At 33.9% G+C, this 23,073-nt stretch overlaps 1 protein-coding gene across 2 annotated transcripts; it reads right to left on the reverse strand.

Annotated features, from left to right (window-relative positions):
- Positions 1–789: 789 nt before the first annotated feature.
- On the reverse strand, positions 790–10,532 carry LOC114265966 (mitogen-activated protein kinase kinase SIPKK). 2 transcript variants are annotated; one of them, XM_028206859.2, is made up of 9 exons: positions 10,153–10,532; positions 9,935–10,019; positions 8,876–9,010; positions 5,539–5,763; positions 5,259–5,441; positions 4,909–5,132; positions 4,145–4,190; positions 3,934–4,033; positions 790–1,015 (listed from the first exon to the last, which is right to left on the reverse strand). In XM_028206859.2, the coding sequence occupies exons 1-8, from the start codon at positions 10,227–10,229 to the stop codon at positions 3,944–3,946; spliced, it is 1,065 nt and encodes a 354-aa protein (XP_028062660.1). In that variant the 5' UTR covers positions 10,230–10,532; the 3' UTR covers positions 790–1,015; positions 3,934–3,943. The 2 variants fall into 2 exon arrangements, with proteins under 2 accessions (XP_028062660.1, XP_028062635.1); XM_028206834.2 differs by having other exon boundaries at positions 790–1,022; positions 10,153–10,512.
- Between the last annotated feature and the right edge of the window lie 12,541 nt (positions 10,533–23,073).

Consider the following 23,073-nt stretch of genomic DNA (forward strand, 5'->3'; position numbering starts at 1 on the left):
GATGGTGGTGTTTATAGAAACAATAACAATGGTGATGAAAATGGTGGCAATAGTGGTGGCGACAGTAGCAGTAATGGTAGCGTGGTGATGGTGTTTGTGATATATAATAGTATAAATCGACGCTTATGTTTAATATTTATAAATTCAATCATAATTAAGTAATTTCATATGACTTAATTTTTTTAAAAAATTTAAACTTATATTTTAAGAGGCACTTAAATTTTTAAGTGATATTAATTATAATCATCAAACAAACTTAATTGATTATCACTTAATATATTCAATTTTAAATGATTAATTAAGTTATCAAACACTCCCTAAGATTGTATAAAAGTCAAATTCCTCGAGCTAAATTTAATTGAAACTCATTTAAAATTGGATCAAAAGATTAACAATCTAAATTTAAATATATTTCAAAACTTATTTTCTATCTTAACAAAGCTCGAATAACTTATTACTTGGATCGGTTACAATAATCCTTTTTGTTTGGGTAAACTTCAATAAAACTAATACACATGAAACAAGAAGTTCTATTTATCGTTGTGTTTGATTGGGAGATTCAAGAAGAAATTTAAAAAATGAAAGAGAAAAGATGAGTAAAACTATGTGAAATGTAAGTATATGTTATTTACATTTCACCTACCTTTTCATTTTTCCTTTCCAAATTCCTTCCCAAATTCCCTAACCAAATACAACACTACTGGTGTGAGATAAGAAACAAGAATTAGAATCCCATAACAGAACTAACAATCCTGCAAACCCAACTAATGACAAAATTGTACACGCAAATTGGAAAGTTAATGTGGGTACTATTGACTTTATTATGGTTTGCTGATTTGATTCAAATTTGGCTATTACAAGTTCATATAAAAGTTCATATTCTTAAATATCGCAATGACGAAGAGAACACACCAACTCTTCTGGACTTGAGAATTGCTATATTTCAGTTGTTTTTCCTCAGCCTTCCAAACAGGTTTCCTGCGTCTTCTCAAAGCCTTATGCTCTTCTTTTGAGTCTGGTTTCTAACCAAAATGACTAATTAGTTACCAAATTTTCAAGTCAATGAGAAAAAAGAAAATATATATATATGAAAGAGAATGATAAGTAGATGATTCAAAATTTAAAGATTGGAGAGGTAACATGCACCCAAACATACTAGATAACCTGTGCGGTCTACATCCTAGATAGGTCAGAGCAAAAAGCAAAACACATTTATGCTCTTCATACATCTACTTGAATATTCTACCCCACGGAGTACAAGGTGGGAGCTATACAAACAAGTCGAGTCGAGCCAAGCTTTGTATGGCTAGTGCTTGGCTTGTTTGTATATCGAAATCAAAAATCAAGCTCAAGTTCAGCTCACTCAAAGCTTGATAATGAAAAAAAAGTTCAGCTCAATAAATCAAGCTCGGTCGTCTCATTAAATATTATGCAATACATAAATAATGTAATTTACCCTGTTATTTAAATAAATAATAAACGGGCCAAGTTTATTCCAGCTCCAACTCAGCTCGTTCATTAAACAAGCCTAAGGGTCTGGCCTGAGCTGAGCTTGTGAGCAGCTTGGTTCACTTGCAGCCCTAGTTGGAGCAAATATGTGCCCATAATCTTGCTGTCTGCCAGACAACCTACCACTGGAAACATGAATGGTGGGCTAGAAAAAGAGAGGATTTTTTCTCCGAACTTAATTGCTTTCTGTACTTCATCCGTAAGGAAGAGCAGATACTTCTAAGCCGCTACTAAAAGTTGCAGCTTGACAATCATGGTGTGATTAAAATACAAAACCAGAACCAGAAAACGAAAAGCATAATTTACATTTCATGCATCAGATAACCATATAACAGCTTTTCTACAGAAACTAATGTACTAAAAGCATGCAATGCTCACTAAGACGAATGATCTCATTTACTTTTCTTGAGTCTGAGAGCTAATGTTTGCCAGTAGTGCCCTATAGATGAGTAATGTAAAGCTGGCTCATTAATACCAAAAGCAGAGAGCCAAGCAAGGCAGACCAAGCTACTAAGGCAAAGCAGACTAGGAATGCTAGCTACTAAGCTCATTAGTCGAGCATTCTTACTAATAATAATAAAGGTAAACAAAGGAAGTAAAGCTACTGCTAGTCTAGTAAGGTCAAACATGATAGGACTATACCAATCCATTCTCATCTAAGTGCTCCTAGCTTTCCCTTAGCCCTACCCGCTTTCTTTGTCCTGTCCTTTCCTTTCGCTTTAACACACCGTCTTCCTGAATGCGCTTACTGTACTGGGCTTGAATTGCTTTTCTTGAGTTTGATCTTTGATTGAGATGAGAGCACTACCTATGCGAGTCCAACCTTTTGATATCCTCTCTTTAGCCACTTTAGCAAGGAATAAGGAATCCCTTTGCTTCCTCCAAACCCTATACGCTCTCCTTCATATCAGAGCAACCAGCTAACCACTCGCTCCCTATCTGCTCTTCCCCTCTAGCTCCTTCTTATATAGTATTAGGCCCTCACTACTAGATTACTTCCATGCATAGTCTTGGGATGAGAGTCAAGGAAAGCAGCTGGAAAAGACACCAAATACCGCTTTTGCAGCTAAAAGGACTATATGCAATCCACTGAAATTTTAATTTTCCGGCATCACTGGAACAAAGACTATACTACTTTCTTCCCCGTAATGAATACTAACAATCTCCCTCAATAAGTTCCCAAGAACATTATTCCAGCAAGTGAAAGACCTTACCGTCATAGACCTAATAATCGAAAGCGTTCACAGTGAAAGAGCCTGAAAAAGCTAGTCTGAAAGCGCTTGAAAGAAGAAAATCCCATCTTTTTCTATGCTTTGAAAGAGCTCAAGAATGGAAGAAACTCTTGAGTTGACTCAAGTGCGTTACTATTTATTATAGTAGGGGAAAAGCGAAAAGGTAAAGGACTGAATCTAGTCTAGTCGCTCATCCAGATGAGTATATACTATGAAGCATGGACACGAACATGCGACACGACACGGACAAGCAGACATGCAAATTTTCAAAAAATGAGGGACACGACACGCTAGGACACATTCAATATATATAATTAATTTTATTTATTATATGTCATAAAATTATTAAAAAAAATCATTAAAAGTTGATAAAAAATACAAAATAACACTATTAAAAATAACAAAACTAATCAACAAAAATATATATATATATACTGAAATGATAGAGGCACAAAAAGAAAAAAGAAAATATAAAATGAAATTAGGAGGGAAAAAAAAAATAGAAGACAGAGAGAGAGAGAGAGAGAGAGAGAAAGAGAGAGAGAGAGACTACACTACTCAGCATATATATAAACAAAAAAATAAAAGAAAAGAAAAAGTAAAATGAGACAGAAAGGGTGACTGAGAGAGAGAGAGAGAGAGAGAGACAGCGCCTGAGACAGAGAGAAGATCGGAGAAAAAGAAAAAGAAAATCTAAGCAGAAGAAGAACGGAGAAGATCGAAGCATAAGAAGGACGAAGAAGATCGAAGAAGGTGTACCTTAGATAATGAGCTACGAGCGACGGACGAGGAGCGACAAGGAGCGACGACCGACCACCGAAAATCGACCAAGTCTCTCTTTCTCTTCTATTCTTAGGGCAGATTGTTCTATTTTTGTTTTTTTACAAATCGACCCCAAAGATGTTTTATAAATTCTGAAATTGACCCCCGGACGTGTCCCGCAAGTGTCGGAACGTGTCTGGCTGCCAAAAAAAAAAAAAACACTCTGGTGCGTGTCGGACACATGTCCACCATGTGTCCGTGTCCGACACGTGTCCGACACTGGTACAGAGCCCTCAGAGAGGTGTCCGTGCTTCATAGAGTATATATATGTGAAAGAAGAGCTCTAGACTACTTCAGACATTTGTAGCAGCTTCATAACAGAAGCTATACATTATACATACTGGGTTTTAAATAGAAGCTTTGGACATACCAAACAAGTTCTAAAATGTTGCAAGTGGAGATCCTGCATTGGTGAAGTAAGATGCAAGATCAATATCCACGCCTTTAAACATCTTGATAAAAGGATGCATCTGCATGTCACAAGAAACACAAAAATTAGTCGTTCTGGAAGGTACCGACAGTTCATGAAAGGTATTAGAAAAAGATAAAAAAAAAAAACAGAGCTTATATTGTATTTGCACCATGAGGTCATTTGCTGTCTGTCTGTCTTTTGGCTCTTTCTTTAGACTGAAATAGACATGAATCAAACAAAAAGGTCAAAAGGAAAACAGTGATAGAATAGTCACAGCTACGTGTAATGGATTATTGATGAGTAAATAAAAATCTAACCAAATGGATCACAATACACTACAATGGCTAAGTCAATCACGATTCACATGTAAGATTGAAGGAAGTTGATCAACATGCAAGTCATTTCTACATTAGCGCCAGTTTGGTTCAGCTTGTACCAAGCTGAAAGCTTATAATAAAAAAGAAGTTGAAAGCACCTCTCCCTCTGCTTCTGAATAATCAGTTTTTTTCAGCCTATTTAAGCTGTTTATGCCTCACAAGCTGTAAGTAGAAACTACACCAAACACTGGCACCAGATTTCTGAATGAAAAAAAGCTATAAGCAGCTTCACAAACTGCACCAAACAGCCCCTCATAAGACAGATGATGGACCAAGGACAAGAGTAAAAACAACACCCTGAATAATTTAAATGCAACCACATGAACCTCCAAAGAAGAGAAAAGAAATCAAAATGAGCATGGTAGTATGAACTTTACCAAAACTCTAGCTCACAATGTCAAACTAGAATAAAAATATGTCATTAATGCTATCAAAATTGGAGTCAAATTAGTGGTAGGATGATCTTATGTGGTAAGTAAGATCCAAAAGGTAAGTTGGATGTATTGCTGCTCATTACCAACACAAATTACTAAAACTAGTGATGTATAATATATACCATGCAGAAATGAAGGAGCAGAACTCTGGTGAAAATTGATTATTAGGTGCACAAGGCGGAGGTTGGTCAACAATGGTTTCCATAAGCTCATAAACGTTGGTCCATCCTTCACCTTGCTGTGGTGGAGAATATGGAAAATGACCTGTGGCACACTCGAGCAAAACTAACCCCAAGCTCCAAATGTCGCTTCTAGAGCCATATTTGCTTCCACAGATTCTTTCTGGCTACAATACAGAATTGAACATGAACAGCTGTTTAAGTACAATACAAGCATAATAAATTCAATAAAATGTGTTGTTAACTCTCAATCAAGAAATGAAAAAGAAGTATACTTATCCACAAGTACTCACAGACATATAGTTGTATGTGCCAACAAAAGTATTGGCCTGTCCAGCAGTGCCTTGCAATATTGCACTCACACCAAAGTCTGTAATCTTGACTTCCCCTCTATGGTTTACTAATAAATTAGAGGGTTTTAAGTCCCTGTGAATAATGTGCATTTCATGATGAAGATAAGACAAACCCTTGAGCACCTGAATTCAAAAACAAGTAAAGAATCATGCCAAGAGTCTTTTAACATGTATGTAATTAGTCATTCTTTAATGAAAATATCAATACAATACGCCGCACCTGATAACAGATGGCAGAAAGATATGACTCTGGAATATTTTTGACCTTTTTTAAAAAATCTGCCAGTGATCCACCATCCATGTATTCCAAGATTATAGAAATTGCACCATTATCATAGAAAGACTGATAACAGACAACAACATATGGACATTGTGATGACTGATTAATTTTCAGTTCCTGGGCAATCTGCTTTCGAGCAGACTCTTCAATATTCATTTGAATAACCTGAATGTTAAGAGAATTGATCAGAAGTGACCTTCCCAAAGAGTGGAAAACATCATAGCACATGGTGAAGGGAATACAGATGAAGATACACCCATAGAGCATCAGACTTTCAAGCCAGACCAAAAGAAAGTAAGGCAGGCAACATGATAACACGAAGAAATAAGATATCTACATTTACAATGCAGGTAGACCATCATAATTTTCTAAATAAGAAGTGCTTGCACCAAAGGAGTGATCATACCTAGGAAAAATAATTCACTAAGTTAACCAAACAATGTCACCATTGTGCATCAATAAATTGATTGAGAAAGTGTTGCAATTAATGCCATCTTGCCAGCTAAATGAAAAAACACGAGTGCCAGAGTATTCTCTATCAATGCATAATCATATGTGCATTTTAGGTTCCTTTATCATTTGAGGCAATCAAGACATGGAGTAAGTATGACAGAGGTTGCTCAGCCTAAGTAGTGATTGATGCAACTATAGAGGGGGGAAAAACTATTACATAATCAACTTAGAAGATAAGTTGCTAGGAATACAAAGTACAATTATGTACGCAACAAATTTTCAGTCATCAGTTTTACGTCCAGTTTCCAAAAATGGATTAAAAGAGTTGGAACCATGTTCAGCCCTCAGTAGAACATCGTAGCTGCCTGCACAAACCAACACCAGTTACCAAATCAACCCACGTAGGTTTACTTTAACCACAAATATTAGCATCTTATCGGAGTAGCCAAGTAATAAGCGAATACAAGCTTCCACTAGGCCTGAGTTTGGAAGAAACGGTTTGTGTCCTTTCCTTTTTATGTACCGCTTTCTTGTTTACTATTCTGTCTCTTACCTGCTGTAAAATGCTTGATAATGAAACCAATGTGATATGACTGAAATCTGAATGTTGAGCAGATCACTGGACCAGGAAACCAAGATAGAACAGTAGACTTTTTATTCTCTCTCTTTAACAGTAGATTTTTTTTGGAGTGCACGCATAGTTGTTAAATCGTGAATCAAAATCCTCTTCTATGAATTATGAATTGAACTGAATAGTGAATTCTAAGATTTAGCAACAAGTTAAAAAACAAATAAAAACAAGTGTGGCATGTGAAGATTAAAAAGATAATATAAATAAATAAATAAAAGTGTAATGTAGAGATCCAAAAAAAAATCCCCTTAAAGAAAGGAAATAACAAAACCCAAAATGAAGCCAAGTAATTAATCTTCAACCATGGTCCCTCCATATGAATCCCATTTCTCCATTCCACTCTATCAAAGGATTAGAGCAAAAATTAAACCCTAAAGGACCATGTCTTCTAATTTCCTAACCCATATTAAGTTTGATTTTCCTGTCAATATGGACGGTGTTGCTCTTCTATATTTGTGCAATACAATTAGTTTTTCCTTCACATGAAAAATACAACTTTATGAACTAACTAAAAACTTTAAGACATTTAAGCTCTATTTGTTTTGATTTTTCAAAATCTGTTTTTTGAAAAACTTCAAAACTAGTTTGGTAAAAAAAGAAAAAAAAAAAATGTAAAGTACAAAAAAACACTCATTATTTTCATATGGTTTTCTCTGTTTTGGAGTGGAAATAATTTTTAAAAAGTTAAAAATATCTTTTTTGGTGTTTATTTTTATCAAAATGGTTTCTAATTTTTTTTTAAGGAAAATACAAAATTAAAAAACAAATTTTGAAAACTCAATCAATTAGAGTCTAAGAGTTCAGCTAATTAGTTTCATTTGAGTCAACACCACCCAAATCTTTATGGTCACAATTATCATAATTGAAAAGTTGAAAGGGTTTACACTGACCCTGAGATTTGGAGAAAATACGAGTCTTACAATTTTGACATAATTACATTGAGCTCCTTTATGTTACATGGAATCTTCAAAATAAATCAAATACCCGTGTCGGACACCCGACACTCGGAAAACGGTCGACACTTCCCATATATTTGTACCATCTTACATGTATCATTTGTTTTATAATTGGTATAAAATACCTTTTTGACGATATATGTTATATACAGTACTATTTTATCTCACATAAAAATGGCTTTTTTTGGCCGAGTCCAAAAAAAAAAAAAATTATAAAAATGACTTTTTTTTACTAAGCCCGTGTACCGTTAAATTTGATATTTGATGAGTCCAACCTCTAGACCCGCACCCGCATTTGCATCTGACAACCTTACCCGCATCCATGTAACATAGGCTTTTAATTTATATAGCACTTAACCCCCTTTTCATCAATAATTTGTTAGTCAAATGAATAGAAAAATGATGTGGTCATTTGTTTAATACTTAAATGTATATTTTTTCTTATTTATGCTTGTGTCTTCATACCATCAGCTTTAGTTTAAATCCATTTAGCCTTACTAAAAGGGAGGTAAGTATAATTATCGTAAAACTATGGGACTTCTTGTTTTTTCTCTAAATCTCAAGAGAGAATAGTATAATTTACCTTACTTGAAATGTATTGTTCCATCTTAAAAATAAAAATAAAAAAAGTATTGTAGCATTGTATTGTATACTTGCATCATGCTAGTAACTGGCTCATAGCAAGAATTCTTTTTTTAGTTTCTTATATTGACATAAATAAAATAAAATAAAAAATTCTCTTTACATGTTGGAACATGTGAAAAACATTATTTTTATTTGGAATTAAAGGCAAACACCAAAGGAGTTTCAGTCTCTTAAAAATGAGAGTATTATAGATCTCCCATAGTATAGAAAAGGGGAAGAGGCGAGTAGTAGTACTAGATTGTATTAGAACTAATGACCTCAGACTTCGGGAGATTTATTTAGAAGGAGAAAAAAAAATAAAAAATAAAATAAAGGAATTTTTTGTGGTTGTTGAAATTGAAAGATCACTGAATATTCATGCAACATTTGGATAGATTCAATTCATGAATATGAAAGACTACCAAATCACATGAATTATACCCAAATTGTTAGTCGTAAGATTCACACACAATTCTGAAAGATTCATTAAGATTCGTTAAAAATATAAAATTCAGCAAAAAGATTCAAACCAACTGAATCGAAAGATACATATCATGAATTGTAAGATTCTAACGACTAGGAGTGCATGTTTAGTATGGAAGTTGTAAATTACCTTTAAAGCAAAAAATTGACCAGTCCATTTGTGTTGCACTAATCGCACAATTCCACCATTTCCCTTTCCGATGACTTTAATTGCATCAAAGTCAGCCAAGCTTATCTGGTTATCTGATGGCTGTATAAGCGGTGGCTGAACAGACATTCACATACAAATAAAACAATTAGAAAATTTCCAAAGCTGGAATGTGCTCATAGATATGCAATTATATCCCTATTTGCAAAATCACACTATTTAAAACATCTACCAGATAATTTAGCCAAGTTCCAAATCAGAAAATGCCTACCAAAGAAATCACTTTCTGGGACAATTTACGTCAGAGGGAGAAATAAACAGCCAATTTTCTACAGAAAAATATTGGGGAAATTGTAAATCAATGGAAAGACCCAAAAAAATTTGCAAAATCATGGAAAAGTTTATCACTTCAATTATTAAAGTTGATAAGTTTACCATTCATTTGCAATTTATTTTTGATATTTCAACAATTGCAATTTCCCCAAAAATATTTATAAACGGAATTATTGATACACTTGTAAATATCACCAAATTTGAAACAAAAATGAAAATGACAAGAAAAGTTACATTTGGGAATGAATGGATTACGCAAAGCTTATTTCAGAACTTGCATGTTTGCAACCACATATTAAGCTATAGATCTAAGACCTACAAGTCAGACAAGTATGCTGGATTCTTAAACCCTAATTAAGAGTGGAAAGACTCAACAAAAAAAAAAAAGCAAACATAGCACAACAGGTTATCAGAGAAATCAACAGACATTTCAGTGGGAAACATCAATTTGCAGCTAAATTAGTTTAATAAAATAACAAACTTTGGCTTAAACAGTGAGTAAATAATCAACTACAGATCGATTCGACCATCAAAAGGCTATGTAACGTCAAAAAAAAAAAAAAATGACAACAAAATTACAAGAGTGACTTTGTTGACAATGACATTAAATAGTACTCTACAGATCTAATGCAAAACGTACACCGATGAAATTCGATCGAATGAAAACCAAAGATCGTGAAATGGAATTTTGAAACGATCTAATCTTACAGTTTCGACTTGGCTCTGCGAGACAATTCGAACTCCGTCCCTATTCACGAGTAGATCACCATCCATAAACGTTCCGGATTCAGTTCTACAAAGAGTTCAAGAAATGAATGTTAGACAAAGATTATATATTCTCCTCTGCATATACATGGCTCACGCTTATCTATATCCACATATATGTACATAAATAGAGAGAGAGAGAGAGAGAGAGAGAGAGATACAGAAATTTGGAGAAAGCAACTTCATCGGAGGGAGGGAGAGAGAGCTTGAGGCTGGGGCGTAAAGTTCCCTTCTTCATGGTGCTCCTCTCTCTCTCTCTCTCTCTCTCTGTCTGGTGCAGAGTGGTTGTGTTGTGACTCGTGAGGTCTTTCAAAATGAAAATTTCTAGGTTTTGTACTTATTTATTTATTGAAAGTATTATCAGTAATACATATATTTATGTATTATTTAAAAATGATGAAGTGTATGTGTGTCTATATGTATGAATTGGGCTGGTGATAGAAACAGAGAGATCAGTCAACGATCAGCGTATGATAAGAACCGAAACGAGGACGAAGGTGGTGACTGGTGGTGTGACGGATGGTCCCCCCTTTACTTTTCCTTCTTTTACCCGCCCCGCGTCGACTTTTCTTCAACGGTTAATTATTGGTTAAATAACAATTTGGCCCTCTATGTTTGATCAATTTTTTATTTTGGCCCTTTAAATTTATTTCTTTTCACTTTGATATTTTATATTTGGAAAAATTAGTTTAGGGTCCCTCCCCCACTTTTCGTAATGGAAGAGATCCACAAAATTATTTTTTGATGTCTAAGGTCCCTAAACATATATCAGAGAAATTTGACTCTTTGTCCACGATTCCTCTCTCTCTCTCCCCTACAACCAAATGAACAAAAGCTTCAAGATCTTTGTCTACCCTACCCCCAAATCCCACCCCTTCGCCAATGTCCTTCTCCCAGTCTCCAGCGATCCAGGTGGCAACTACACCAGCGAATCCTTCTTCAAAAAGTCCCTCGGCAAGTTCCACTTTCTCACCACCGATTCCTCCGACGCCGACTTCTTCTTCCTCCCCTTCTCCATCGCCGCCATGCGTCACAAACGGCAGTGAACATTCTGAGTCTGCCGGGCGCAATGATGATAGTGATAGATTAAATGCTTCCGATCAGGACTGACTATATAAGTCAATTCCCATTACGTAAAATGATTTCCTTCATTTTTGTATTACAGCAAGGAAATCAGTGGTTTTTGGAAATCATGTTTTTTGAATCTTTGGTATGTATAAAGGTGTAATGATGTCAACTTGAGAATTGAATTCATTTTATAACCCATAAATTTCTTCTCTCGGTGCTCTAGTTGGAGTGATGAGCGTTGTGGATATATCCCCAGAGAAATTCTCATTGATGGTTTGTTAAGGAGGTCTTGTTGCTGCTAATGATGATTGCTTGGGTGGATTTCATTTGTTTTTCACTATGAAGAACTGGAACAAAACAGATTTGCTTTTCTGCAGGGAGCAACTATCACTCTATTTGTTGAATTAAAGGAGATGTAACAGCTGCTGAATATGGTTGTTATGGTTGCTATGCTTGGTGGAGATGGAGCAGTGGGTCATATACTGGAAGGATCAGAGGCAGAGATGGCACATGGGACTGAGGAATTAGGCAAGACATTCACTCTTTGGCATTTGGTTTAGAGAAGACATTCTTTTTGGAATGGATTTGGGTTGCTGTGTACTTTCACTTTCTTTGCTACATCGACATACTTGGGCTAAATTTCTCTAGAGCAGAATTTCTCTTGAGAGAAATTCCGAAATGCAAAGAAAATTGGTCAAAACACAAAGAATCTAGAAAAATTCAAAATTTTTCTGGAAAGAAATTCCAAAGTCCAGAGAAATTTGGTTAAAACACAGAGAATCCAGAATTTCTCTGGAGAGAAATTTCTCTGGTGGGTGGAACGTAGTGAACCTCGCAGCTTTGATTTTTCTCAAGGGACGGTGGGTCAGCAAAGCATCAATGATCCAATTTTACTTACCATTTGTCATCATATTTGGTCTGGGAATCACCTTCAGAGGATGGACTTTCATAACGTTCTTGGCCTTCTTCACCTTCCTTCTAGTAGGTTGGTTTCTTCTTGGTACTTACTTCTTCAGGAATTTGATCCAGTTGTAGCCTTATGGTGTGTACCAACTTTAGTTTAACAATTGCTTGTGAATTTCATGTATAATGTACCTAAAATCACCAGAAAATACTCTGATTTGCACCATTTTGGGAATTGGATGAGACATTTTCAAAACAAAAAAAATCAAAAAAATTGAACAAACTAAAGAAAATTTTCTCTGGTTTGAAATTTCTCTGGATGGAAATTTCTCTGGGTTGAAATTTCTCTGGACATAATTTCTCTGGATCAAATTAAGGGACCTTTGACATTATGAAAATATTATATGTCCTTTATACTATAAAGTCTTAATACCAGGGACCCTAAAAAAAAACCCTTTATATTTTAAGTTTTTTCTAATTTATTTCTAAAGTTAATTTTTATTCAAAATTAGATAAAAAATATCATAATAATTGTCACATAATATAAAATATATATATTATTATGTTAAAATTAAAATTTATGTTAAATATGTGAGTTATATATAATAAAATATTTTTTATACTACGTAATTATTAATGTGTCATTTTCCGTCTAATTTTTAACAAAAATTAACTTTAAAAGTAAACTGAAAAAACTTGAAACATGAAGGGTCCAAGCAGAACAAAAAGAACTTTAAGGGTCAAAATAGGAAAGTGACCAAACATAAAGGGATAATGTGTATTTTACCCTTAATTATTAATATTTCGGAGAAATTATGCTAACCTCCCTTAATTTATGAGAAAAAATCAAAAAATCTCATTAATTTGACACAATTACACTATGTTTTATTTAAATGTAAATTGACACGCAAGTTTCATGAGGGTAAAAGTGGAGTTTACATCTGGTGCAAAAAGCACAGTTCTCACTTAGAATTATTTTAAATGTGACTTATTTTAATATTTTACAAATAACCTATAAATAAATAAGCATTTATTATACTTTTATGTAAGTGTACAATTATACTTTGAGTCGTTATTGCTTAATGTAATTTTCCCTATATATAGCTTTTGTTGGTAAACATGCTACCATTTTTACAAGTGATTGGTTTACTTGAGTTTTTTGTTTTTTAATTCAAGGAAAGTAACTAAAACTCAAAATGTGTTTAATAAGTATATTACTTGGTTTTCATTGGATTTTTTGGTTTGCTTTGTACAATCTACTTATAATCTAAAATAAATTCTTATGTTATTCGTATTAGACTTGTTGTACTGGGGTTAATACTATTATAAGTAGGTTAACTTAGTGTCAAGATAATAGATATATTTAATTAAATAAGTTGTGTTAATATTGAGTGTTTTAGATACAAACCAACAATGGCACGACACGACACAATGCCCACCCCTAATCCCACTATCCTTCATTTCATCTTCCACCTCTTATGTCCCTTGTTGACCTCTCTCCTTACCCTTGATCTCTTCGTCCACTCGCACTAGTTTATATCATTTCCACCTAAATTCACTAGTTTGCACTATTGTTAGACAATCTTCACTGTATTCGAAGAATTAAAGAAATGAGAGAAATTATTTGATTAGAAAAATCAAAATAGTATAAAATAAAACAAAAACAATTGATTCTTATTTTGTTACAAAAATAAAATTAGAATCTGATAAAAATAAATAAAACACAAAGTAAATTAATTACTTACCTTATTAATTTGTCAAACAAATTTTATGATCAAGTCCAGTGTTTAACATTGTATTCTTAAGACAAATCCGTCCTTTCCATGGTACTTTAAAACTGTGGTCGTCTATCTCTCAGGATAAAATGATCAACAATAAATAGTAGCAACACTACAAACTATTCACACAGCGACCACACTTTGAGTTTCCACTCTTTCTTATAGGAAAATAATGCAGCAAAATGCAGAGAGAACAGTAGAAGAAATTAGGATGAAAATTCAAGTGAGAAATCCAAATGAGGGACTGTCTATTTATAAATGAAATAGTAGCTGTTCGGTTTGAATCCAACAGGTGGCAGATCTGTTTGAACAGGTACCATACCTGTTCGACACTGTTTGAACAGAAACAAACCTGTTCAATTTGAATTTTGAACAGATAACTGAATCTAATCGGTTTATATTGGACAGATATGGACCTGTTTGGGTGTAGGAATAATCTAGACACCATTTCGAAATTGTTTTCAAAATTTAAATTCAAAAAAGGTAAGAATTTAATTTTAGAAAAATAAAAATCCAAAATGTTTTTAGCCCAAAAAGATAAGCATTGCGCTGGACAAGCCCAACCCAACCTCACACCACGCACCCGCGCCCAAGCCCAGCTCAGCCCACTCAACTGGACAGACAGCAACGGCGGCGCGCACGTGTGTGTTTATTTTTGGGTCCAATGGGTCTAGCCCACTTTGTCCATAACATCCCCCTCTACAAAACTGGCCTACCTCAAGTTCCAAATCCAAGCCTTATAACCTCAAGTTCCAAATCCAAGCCTTATAAACCCACAAGAAGTTTGTCTACCAAACCAATGAGGGACAAGTTTTAACTCAAACCTTTATGGAAATTACACCAAAAACACCATTTTCATGGTGCTCACTTTGGCTTCAATTTCTCATTCACTCAATAATGGTTTTGAGCAACCAAATGTACTACGTGAATCACAACGCGGCATAGAATGCATTACCACTTAAACCCGCCAACTTTGGCGTATAAGTCCCACCTAAAAATTAGACCAAAGTTGAGAAAAAATCTGATTTTTCCAAAACCATTTCTTACAATCCCCTAGATGAATGGAATTTGACGACAACAGAAATGCAACAATATGCAGAATTTGTCAAAAAAGTATAAATTGAAAATATCTTGCATCAAGATAGGTAGCTTTCGGTTTTAAACCTTCCCTAGTGATAACCTATAGGACTTACTTGTTAACTAATGGACGCGATGCCTTGAATTGTTCGACTGTTTGTATAAGTCAAGACAATAGATTCCATACAAAATATCTTCTGACACATCGTGGTTCTCAAGGTTGTGTTCATTTTGGCCTTGAACACTCATTGTTGTTTATAAGTGTTTCTAGAGAATTTAGCCTCTTTATTCTCATTGAACCGGCCCTAGTTCGACACTCATATAGGTGATTCTTGTTGTGAGTATCCCATATACTCGTCTTGATTTTTATGCCTAAATCAAGATATAAGTAATCATTAAAAGCGAAGTTTATCCTTAAACCCCTGCATACAACACATGTTGCAGATATCACTCTCACCATAGGAATGGATAGGAAATTTTAATCCCTTGGTGATTTCTGGCGAGCCACACATAATTTAGTTGTCCCTTTGAACTTAGTTCTTGGGATCTCCAGTCATATAAGTAGGGTTACCATTATGATGACTCTTATGTAATAGGCTTTAATCTCATCTCATTTGATAAACTATACACTTGCTCTTTAGTCAAACCTTTTGTTAACAGATCTGCAATATTCTCTTTAGATTTTATATAATCTATTGAGATTATTTCATTTGAGAGCAATTGTCTTACAATATTATGTCGATGATGAATATGTCGTGACTTACCATTGTACATATGACTTATTACCCTGCCTATTGCAGATTGACTATCACAATGAATGCAAATAGCTGGCACAATTTTTGGCTACATTAGAATGTCTTCTAAGAAGTGACGAAGTCATTCTGCTTCTTCTCCTACTTTGTGTAAAGTAATGAACTCAGATTCCAATGTGGATCGTGCAATGCATGTTTGTTTCGTAGATTTCTAAGAAACAGTAGTGCCTCCTAGAGTAAAGATATATCCACTAGTGGATTTTGAATCTTTAGTATTCGATATCCAATTGGCATCACAATAACCTTCTAGGACTGTAGGATATCGAGTAAAGTTCAAACCATGATCACGGGTATATCTTAAATATCTAAGAACCCGAATGATCGTTTTCCAATGATCTTATCCGGGATTACTAGTGTACCTATTCGATTTACTAACGGCATAAGCTATATCAAGATGAGTGCAATTCATTAGATACATTAGGCTTTCAATGATTTTGGAGTATTTTAACTGAGACACCACATCACCTTTATTTTTTGATAAATAAAGACTGATGTCTACAGGTGTTCTTGCTACATTCATATCATCCTTGATATATTTACCAAGAATTTTTTCAATATAATGAGATTGAGATAATGCATATCCATCAGATATTTTAGTAATTTTCATTTTTAATATAACATATGCGACTCCCATATCTTTCATATCAAATTTTTTGTTCAACATTTGCTTAGTTGATTTGATCATGTTTTGACTACTTCTAATAATAAATATGTCATCCACATAAAGACAAACTATGACATAACCTTTGTCGGTATTTTTAACATAGACGCACTTGTCATATTCATTTATCTTAAACCCATTAGTAAGTATAGCATGATCAAATTTCTTATGCCATTGCTTAGGAGCTTGTTTTAATCCATAAAGAGATTTTACAAGTCGACAAACTTTCTGGCGCTATAACCCCTTCAGGTTGCTCCATATAGATCTCTTCATTTAGATCACCGTTTAGGAAAGCTTTCTTAATATCCATTTGATGTATCTCTAAATTATACAACACTGCTATAGCAATAAGCATGCGGATGGATGTTATTCTTGTCATATGAGAATATGTGTCAAAATAGTCCAGACATTCCTTTTGTTTGTAACCTTTTACTACAAGTCTTGCTTTATACTTGTCTACTGAACTGTCTACTGAACTATCTACTTTCATTTTTCTCTTGAATACCCATTTATATCCAAGAGGTTTAGAACCAGGTGGAAGATCCACCAATTCCCAAGTATAATTTTGCAAATGGATTCAATTTCATTATAAATAGCCTTTTTCCACAAAGGTGCTTCAGAACTTGTCATTGCTTCCTTAAAGCTTTAAGGTTCATTTTCTAACAGGTATGTCAGAAAATCTGGACCAAAGGATTTCAATATTCTTGCTCTCTTACTTCGTCTTGGATCATCATCAGTTAAATCCTGTTAGTCAAGACCATTACTAGTCTCTTGTGTCTGATTGTCATTAGTCTCTCGACTTTGTGTACAATCATAAGTTCTCTTCTGTGAACTTAATTTCTATCATTTCTTGTAAGGAAAAACATGTTCAAAAAACGCAGCATTCCTTGACTCTATAATAGTGTTCACATTTATATAAGGTATTTCTGATTTATAAGTCAAAAATCGATATGCACTACTATTCTGAGTATAATCAATAAACACACAATCCATTATTTTTGGTCCTATCTTAATCTTTTTCATAACAAGATCTTCTACCTTTGCCAAACACTCCCACACTTTTAGGTATTTGTAGGAAGGTGATCGACATTTCCATAATTCATAAGGAGTGCTATTATTGTTTTCTTATGGGTTATTCTGTTAAGAACATAATTAGCAGACAATATTGATTCCCCCCACAAATTCTACGGTAAGTCTGAATTTAGTAACATGACATTCATCATTTCTTCAAGGGATTTTTTTCTTCCTTTTAGCAATTCCATTTTGTTATAGAGAATAGGGTGTTGTAGTTTGGTGAATAATGTCGTGTTGTGCACAAAATTCCTTTAAATGTGTATCATATTCACCACCCCTATCACTTCTAACCATTTTAATGGCTTTACCAAGTTGATTTTCAACTTCAGTTTTGTAAAGTTTAAACATTTTCAAGGCTTCATCTTTACTTCCAAGTAAATATAGATAACAATATCTTGTACAATCATCGATAAATGTTAGAAATACTTTTTGCCTCCTCTAGTTTGAACAAATTTAAGATCACATACATCAGTATGAATTAATTCTGGAAGTTCGGTTTTTCTTTCAACCATTTTAAATAGACCCTTAGTTAATTTTGCTTTTACACAAATCTCACATTTGTGATTAAGATCAATTTCAAACTTTGGTATATAATCTAAACCAATTAATCTGCGCAAAGTATCAAAATTTACATGTCCTAATCTACCATGCCATAAATTTGACTTAAGAATATAAGCAAAAGATGTGTTATTCTTATTAAAAGGAAGTTATGGTACATCAGTCATTACATTCAACTTGAAGAGACCATCACTCATGTATTTCTTACCCACATACATACCACTCTTTGTTAATATAAATTTATCAGACTCAAATACAAGCCTAAAACCATTTTTACTTAACAAAGAACCAAAAAGCACTACTACAAAAATAGTTAAAGATCACACTTTGACAAAAAAAAAAAGATCTCACTTTTATTGGAAGTGTGATAAAAAAAATTAGATTGATATTTTAATCACACTTAATTTGATTGAGTGTGATAATATTTATTTTTTATGTCACTTTTCAATTAAGTGTGATTATATATATATATATATTTTTAATCACACCTTCTAATTAAAGTGTGATTATATATACACTACTACTTTTTAATCACACTTTTTAAACAAGTGTGATTATATATATATATTTTAATCACACATTCTAATTAAAGTGTGATCATTTATATATTTTTTAATCACACCTTCTAATTAAAGTGTGATTATATATATACTACTACTTTTTAATCACACTTTTTAAATAAGTGTGATTATATAGATATTTTTTAACCACACATTCTAATTAAAGTGTGATTATTTATATATTTTTTAATCACACCTTCTAATTAAAGTGTGATTATATATACACTACTACTTTTTAATCACACTTTTTAAATAGGTGTGATTATATAGATATTTTTTAACCACACATTCTAATTAAAGTGTGATTATTTATATATTTTTTAATCACACCTTCTAATTTAAGTATGATTATATATACACTACTACTTTTTAATCACACTTTTTAAATAGGTGTGATTATATAGATATTTTTTAACCACACATTCTCATTAAAGTGTGATTATTTATATATTTTTTAATCACACCTTCTAATTAAAGTATGATTATATATACACTACTACTTTTTAATCACACTTTTTAAATAGGTGTGATTATATACATATTTTTTAACCACACATTCTAATTAAAGTGTGATTATTTATATATTTTTTAATCACACCTTCTAATTAAAGTGTGATTATATATACACTACTACTTTTTAATCACACTTTTTAAATAGGTGTGATTATATAGATATTTTTTAACCACACATTTTAATTAAAGTGTGATTATATATACATTACTACTTTTTAATCACACTCCCTAAATAGGTATGATTGTATAAAATATTTCAATTTGATTTTTATATAAAATATACAATTCCCAAATCCGCGCCTCTATTCTACCCATGAATGATAGAGATGACTCACTACTAGAAAATGAGGCTTTAGACACGGAACTTTTTCACCCATTTTTTCATCTTTCTATCTCTCTGTCGCTGTCTCTCTTCTCTCTCTCTCACTCATCACTCTTCTCTGTCTGTCTGTCTCTCTCTTTCTCTTTCTCTCTGTCTATCTCTCTCATCTCTCTCTGTCTCTCTTCTCTTTATCTCTCTCGCTCATCTCTCTCTGTCTCTCTCTCGTTTATCTCTTTTCGCTCTTTTTTTCTCTCCCTCTCTCTTTGTCTATATCTTTTCACCCATTTTTTCATCTTCCTCTCTCTCTTCTCTTTCTCTCTCTCACTCATCACTCTTTTCTTTCTGTCTATCTGTTTCTCTCTCTCTCTCTCTGTGTCTCTCACTCATCTATCTCTTCTCTCATCTCTTTTCTCTCTCTGTCTCTTTCGCTCATCTCTTTTCTCTCTATCTCTCTCATCTTTCTCTCTCTCTAGCTCATCTCTCTTCTCTCTCTCTCTCTCTTCTCTCTCTCTCTCTCATTCATCTCTCTTCTCTCTCTATCTTTTTCTGTCTCTCACTCTCTATCTTTTTGTCCCTCTCTCTCTCTTCTCTTTCTCTCTCTCTTTCCCTCCCACTATGTTCGCGTTGCTCACTCACTCCCTTCTGTCTTCTCTATTTACTGAGCTCCCCCTCGATTTATCTATCCACTACAAGAAAATGCACTTTTAGCGACCACTTTGTCTCTCTCTCGCTCATCACTTTGTCTTTGTCTCTCTCTTTCTCTCTCTCTCTCTCTTTCTCTCCTCTATCTATCTCTCACTTATTTTTCTCTCTCTCACCACCCATCTCCTTTACCACCTTCACCACTACTGCAAACGCCATTCCACTACCACCATTACTACCACTGTCGCCACTTCACCTCTACGACTACCATTGCTACTACCATTGCCACCACTACCACTACTGCCACTATTACTACCATTACCTCTCATTCACCCTTGCCACTTCATCTACTCTACCAATACCACAACTTCACCACTAATCTCCTTCGCCACCACCACCACCACCACCACCACCACCATCTCTTATCCACCACCTTCACCACTACTGCCACTACTACTACCATTACCTCTCATTCACCCTTGCCACTTCATCTACTCTACCACTACCACAACTTCACCATTAATCACCTTCACCGCTACCACCACCACCACCATCATCTTTTATCCACCACCTTCACCACTACTGCCACTCTCTATCCTCTACAAAAAAAAAAAAAAATCATTAATTACAAAAAAATATATATTTTAACAAAAAATATTTTTTTTTGACGATGGCAACTCCCGTCACAAAAAAAAAAAAGAAAGTTAAACGACATTATTTTGTTATTTAAATTTCATTTCTGACAAAAAAAAAATATTTTTTATTCCTCCCTGTTTTTGTTTTCCATTCCCGCTCTATTCTTTCTCTCTATCTCTTCTATCCGTCTCTCACTCATCTCTCTTTCTCTCACCACCCATCTCCTCTACCACCTTCACCACTACTGCAAACGTCATTCCACCACCACCACTACTTCCACTGTCGCCACTTCACCTCTACGACTACCATTACTGCTACCATCGCCACCACTCCACTACCACCACTACCACTACTGCCACTGCTACTACCATTACCTCTCCTTCACCCCTACCACTCCATCTACACTACCACTACCACAACTTCACCACTAATATTTTTCGCCATCACCACCACCACCACCACCATCATCTCTTATCCACCACCTCCACCACTAATGTCGCTCCCTTTCCTCTACCACAAAAAAATAGTTCATGATTTTTACTAACCAAAAAAAATAGGCCGTAGAAAAATATTTTTCATTGACCATAGAAAATAAACTTTTATTTTAGTGGAAAATATTTTTCATTAAAATATTACCCCTACTTCTACCAAATAAAAAATAATAATAATATTTTTTTTAATTAAAATAAAAATGAAACAAATAAATTTTCAATCTTAGTAACTAAAAAAAATGAAATTTTTTTCATTAACTACAAAAAAAATTTATTTTAACAAAAAATAAATTTTTTTAACGACAGCAACCTGCGTCACAAAAAAAAAAAAAAAAGAAGAGTTAAACGGTATTATTTTATTGTTTAAATTTTATTTGTGACCCCCCAAAAAAAAAGATTTTAATTTTTTTTATCCACCCCCCGTCTCCCTCTCTTTTTTTTTTTTCATTCCCGCTTTTTTTTTGCCATCCCCCTCCACCCCTCGGACGCAAAACCAAAATCCCTAATCTCAACATCACTGTCTCTCTTACTCTCTCGTTTCTGCACCGATCACCCTCTCACTCTCTCGTTGTTCATCTCATCGCACCGATCATCATCGCACAGCCGATCTACTCACAGGTAAACTCTCTCTCTCAATCTCTCTCTCTCCCGATCGTTGATTTTTTTTGTTTTATATATATATATATATCTCTGATCTGACCTAATCGGCTCCCTCACTCTCTCATCTCATCAGTCTCACACTCACTCTCTGGTTTTGCATCTCTGCACCAATCGACTCACACACAGGTAAATATGAATCTGTCTGTTAATCTGTGTTTGTTTTGGCACACCGATCGACTCTCACACTCACTCTCTGTGTTTGTTTTGGCCTCTATTTGGAATGTAAATATGAATCTGTTATTAATCTGTAAATATGAATCTGTTTTGGCCTCTATTTGGAATGTAATTATGAATCTGTTTTGATCTTAGTTGTGTCTTAGTTGAATCTCTTTGTTTTATTAATTGTGTTGTGTCTGTTATTAAATCTGAAATAAAAAAAAAATAGATGGAATAATTTTGGTCTCTAATTGTGGAATTCATATTGTGTCTGTTATTGAATCTGTTTTGGTATCTAATTGTGTCTGTTATTAATTGTTTTGTTTGGAATTCAGATTGACCAACTAGGTGGAATTCAGAAAAAATAGGTGGAATAATTTTGGTATGAATCTGTCTGTTAATTTTGGTATGAATCTGTCTGTTAATTTTGGTATGAATGTAATAATAGGTGGAATAATCTGTATGAATCTGTCTGTTATTAAATGTTTAAGAAAGTTCTCGCCAATAGTTATGAAAATAACAGAGAAAAGTAGTATCCATAACAGAATTGATAAATGCTGACTGACTAAAACGATTGAGTAAGCACTCCATAACTTGAAGAAAAACCTGCAACATGATTAACTATAGTTAGAAAACTATTCTGTTGAGTGCTTTCATATTTAAAACATTTAGGGAAACTTGACCACTGACTTTTAGAAGACTTGATCACTGATGGCTCCCAAAAAAAATAAGTTCATTATATATTTGGAAAGACAATGAACAGGCCAAATCTTAGTGGATTTGTTGCCCTCCATGCCATATTGGTCATGAAAAAGTCACGCAATGTTCAAATAAGTATTACCAACCCAGATTAGAGGCTTATATCAAACTCCAGCTACCTTCCTCAATTTTCAATCTTCCTCTGCTTGAATTTGCTATATTTTTTTATTTCTCTATTTTTTTGTTTTGAATTTCCTATAGTTGGAATTTTGAAAAAATATTATACGGAAATGCTGATTTTGTACTCATCTTCATTCTTCCACACAAGGTTTTGTGACCAGAGATTAGTCATTTAGCAATTCAAGCCTACAGTAAAGAAACTAGTCTCAGAGTTGGGCAACTTGGTAAGCAAATAAATTTTCTTTTATGATTGTGCTTCAGCTGAACACTCACTGCCCAGTTAATTTCATGA

This window comes from Camellia sinensis, chromosome 5, assembly GCF_055761805.1.
Source record: "Camellia sinensis isolate YWXY chromosome 5, ASM5576180v1, whole genome shotgun sequence".
NCBI classification, from domain to species: Eukaryota; Viridiplantae; Streptophyta; class Magnoliopsida; order Ericales; family Theaceae; genus Camellia; species Camellia sinensis.

Excerpts from the sequence above, each read along its gene's own strand:
- LOC114265966 (XM_028206859.2), bottom strand. The coding sequence starts at position 10,229 with ATGAAGAAGGGAACTTTACGCCCCAGCCTCAAGCTCTCTCTCCCTCCC. Across the intron at positions 5,764-8,875 it reads GTCAATTTTTTGCTTTAAAG|GTTATTCAAATGAATATTGA; the intron begins GTAATTTACAAC and ends CTTAACATTCAG. Across the intron at positions 4,034-4,144 it reads AGACAGCAAATGACCTCATG|ATGCATCCTTTTATCAAGAT; the intron begins GTGCAAATACAA and ends TGTGACATGCAG.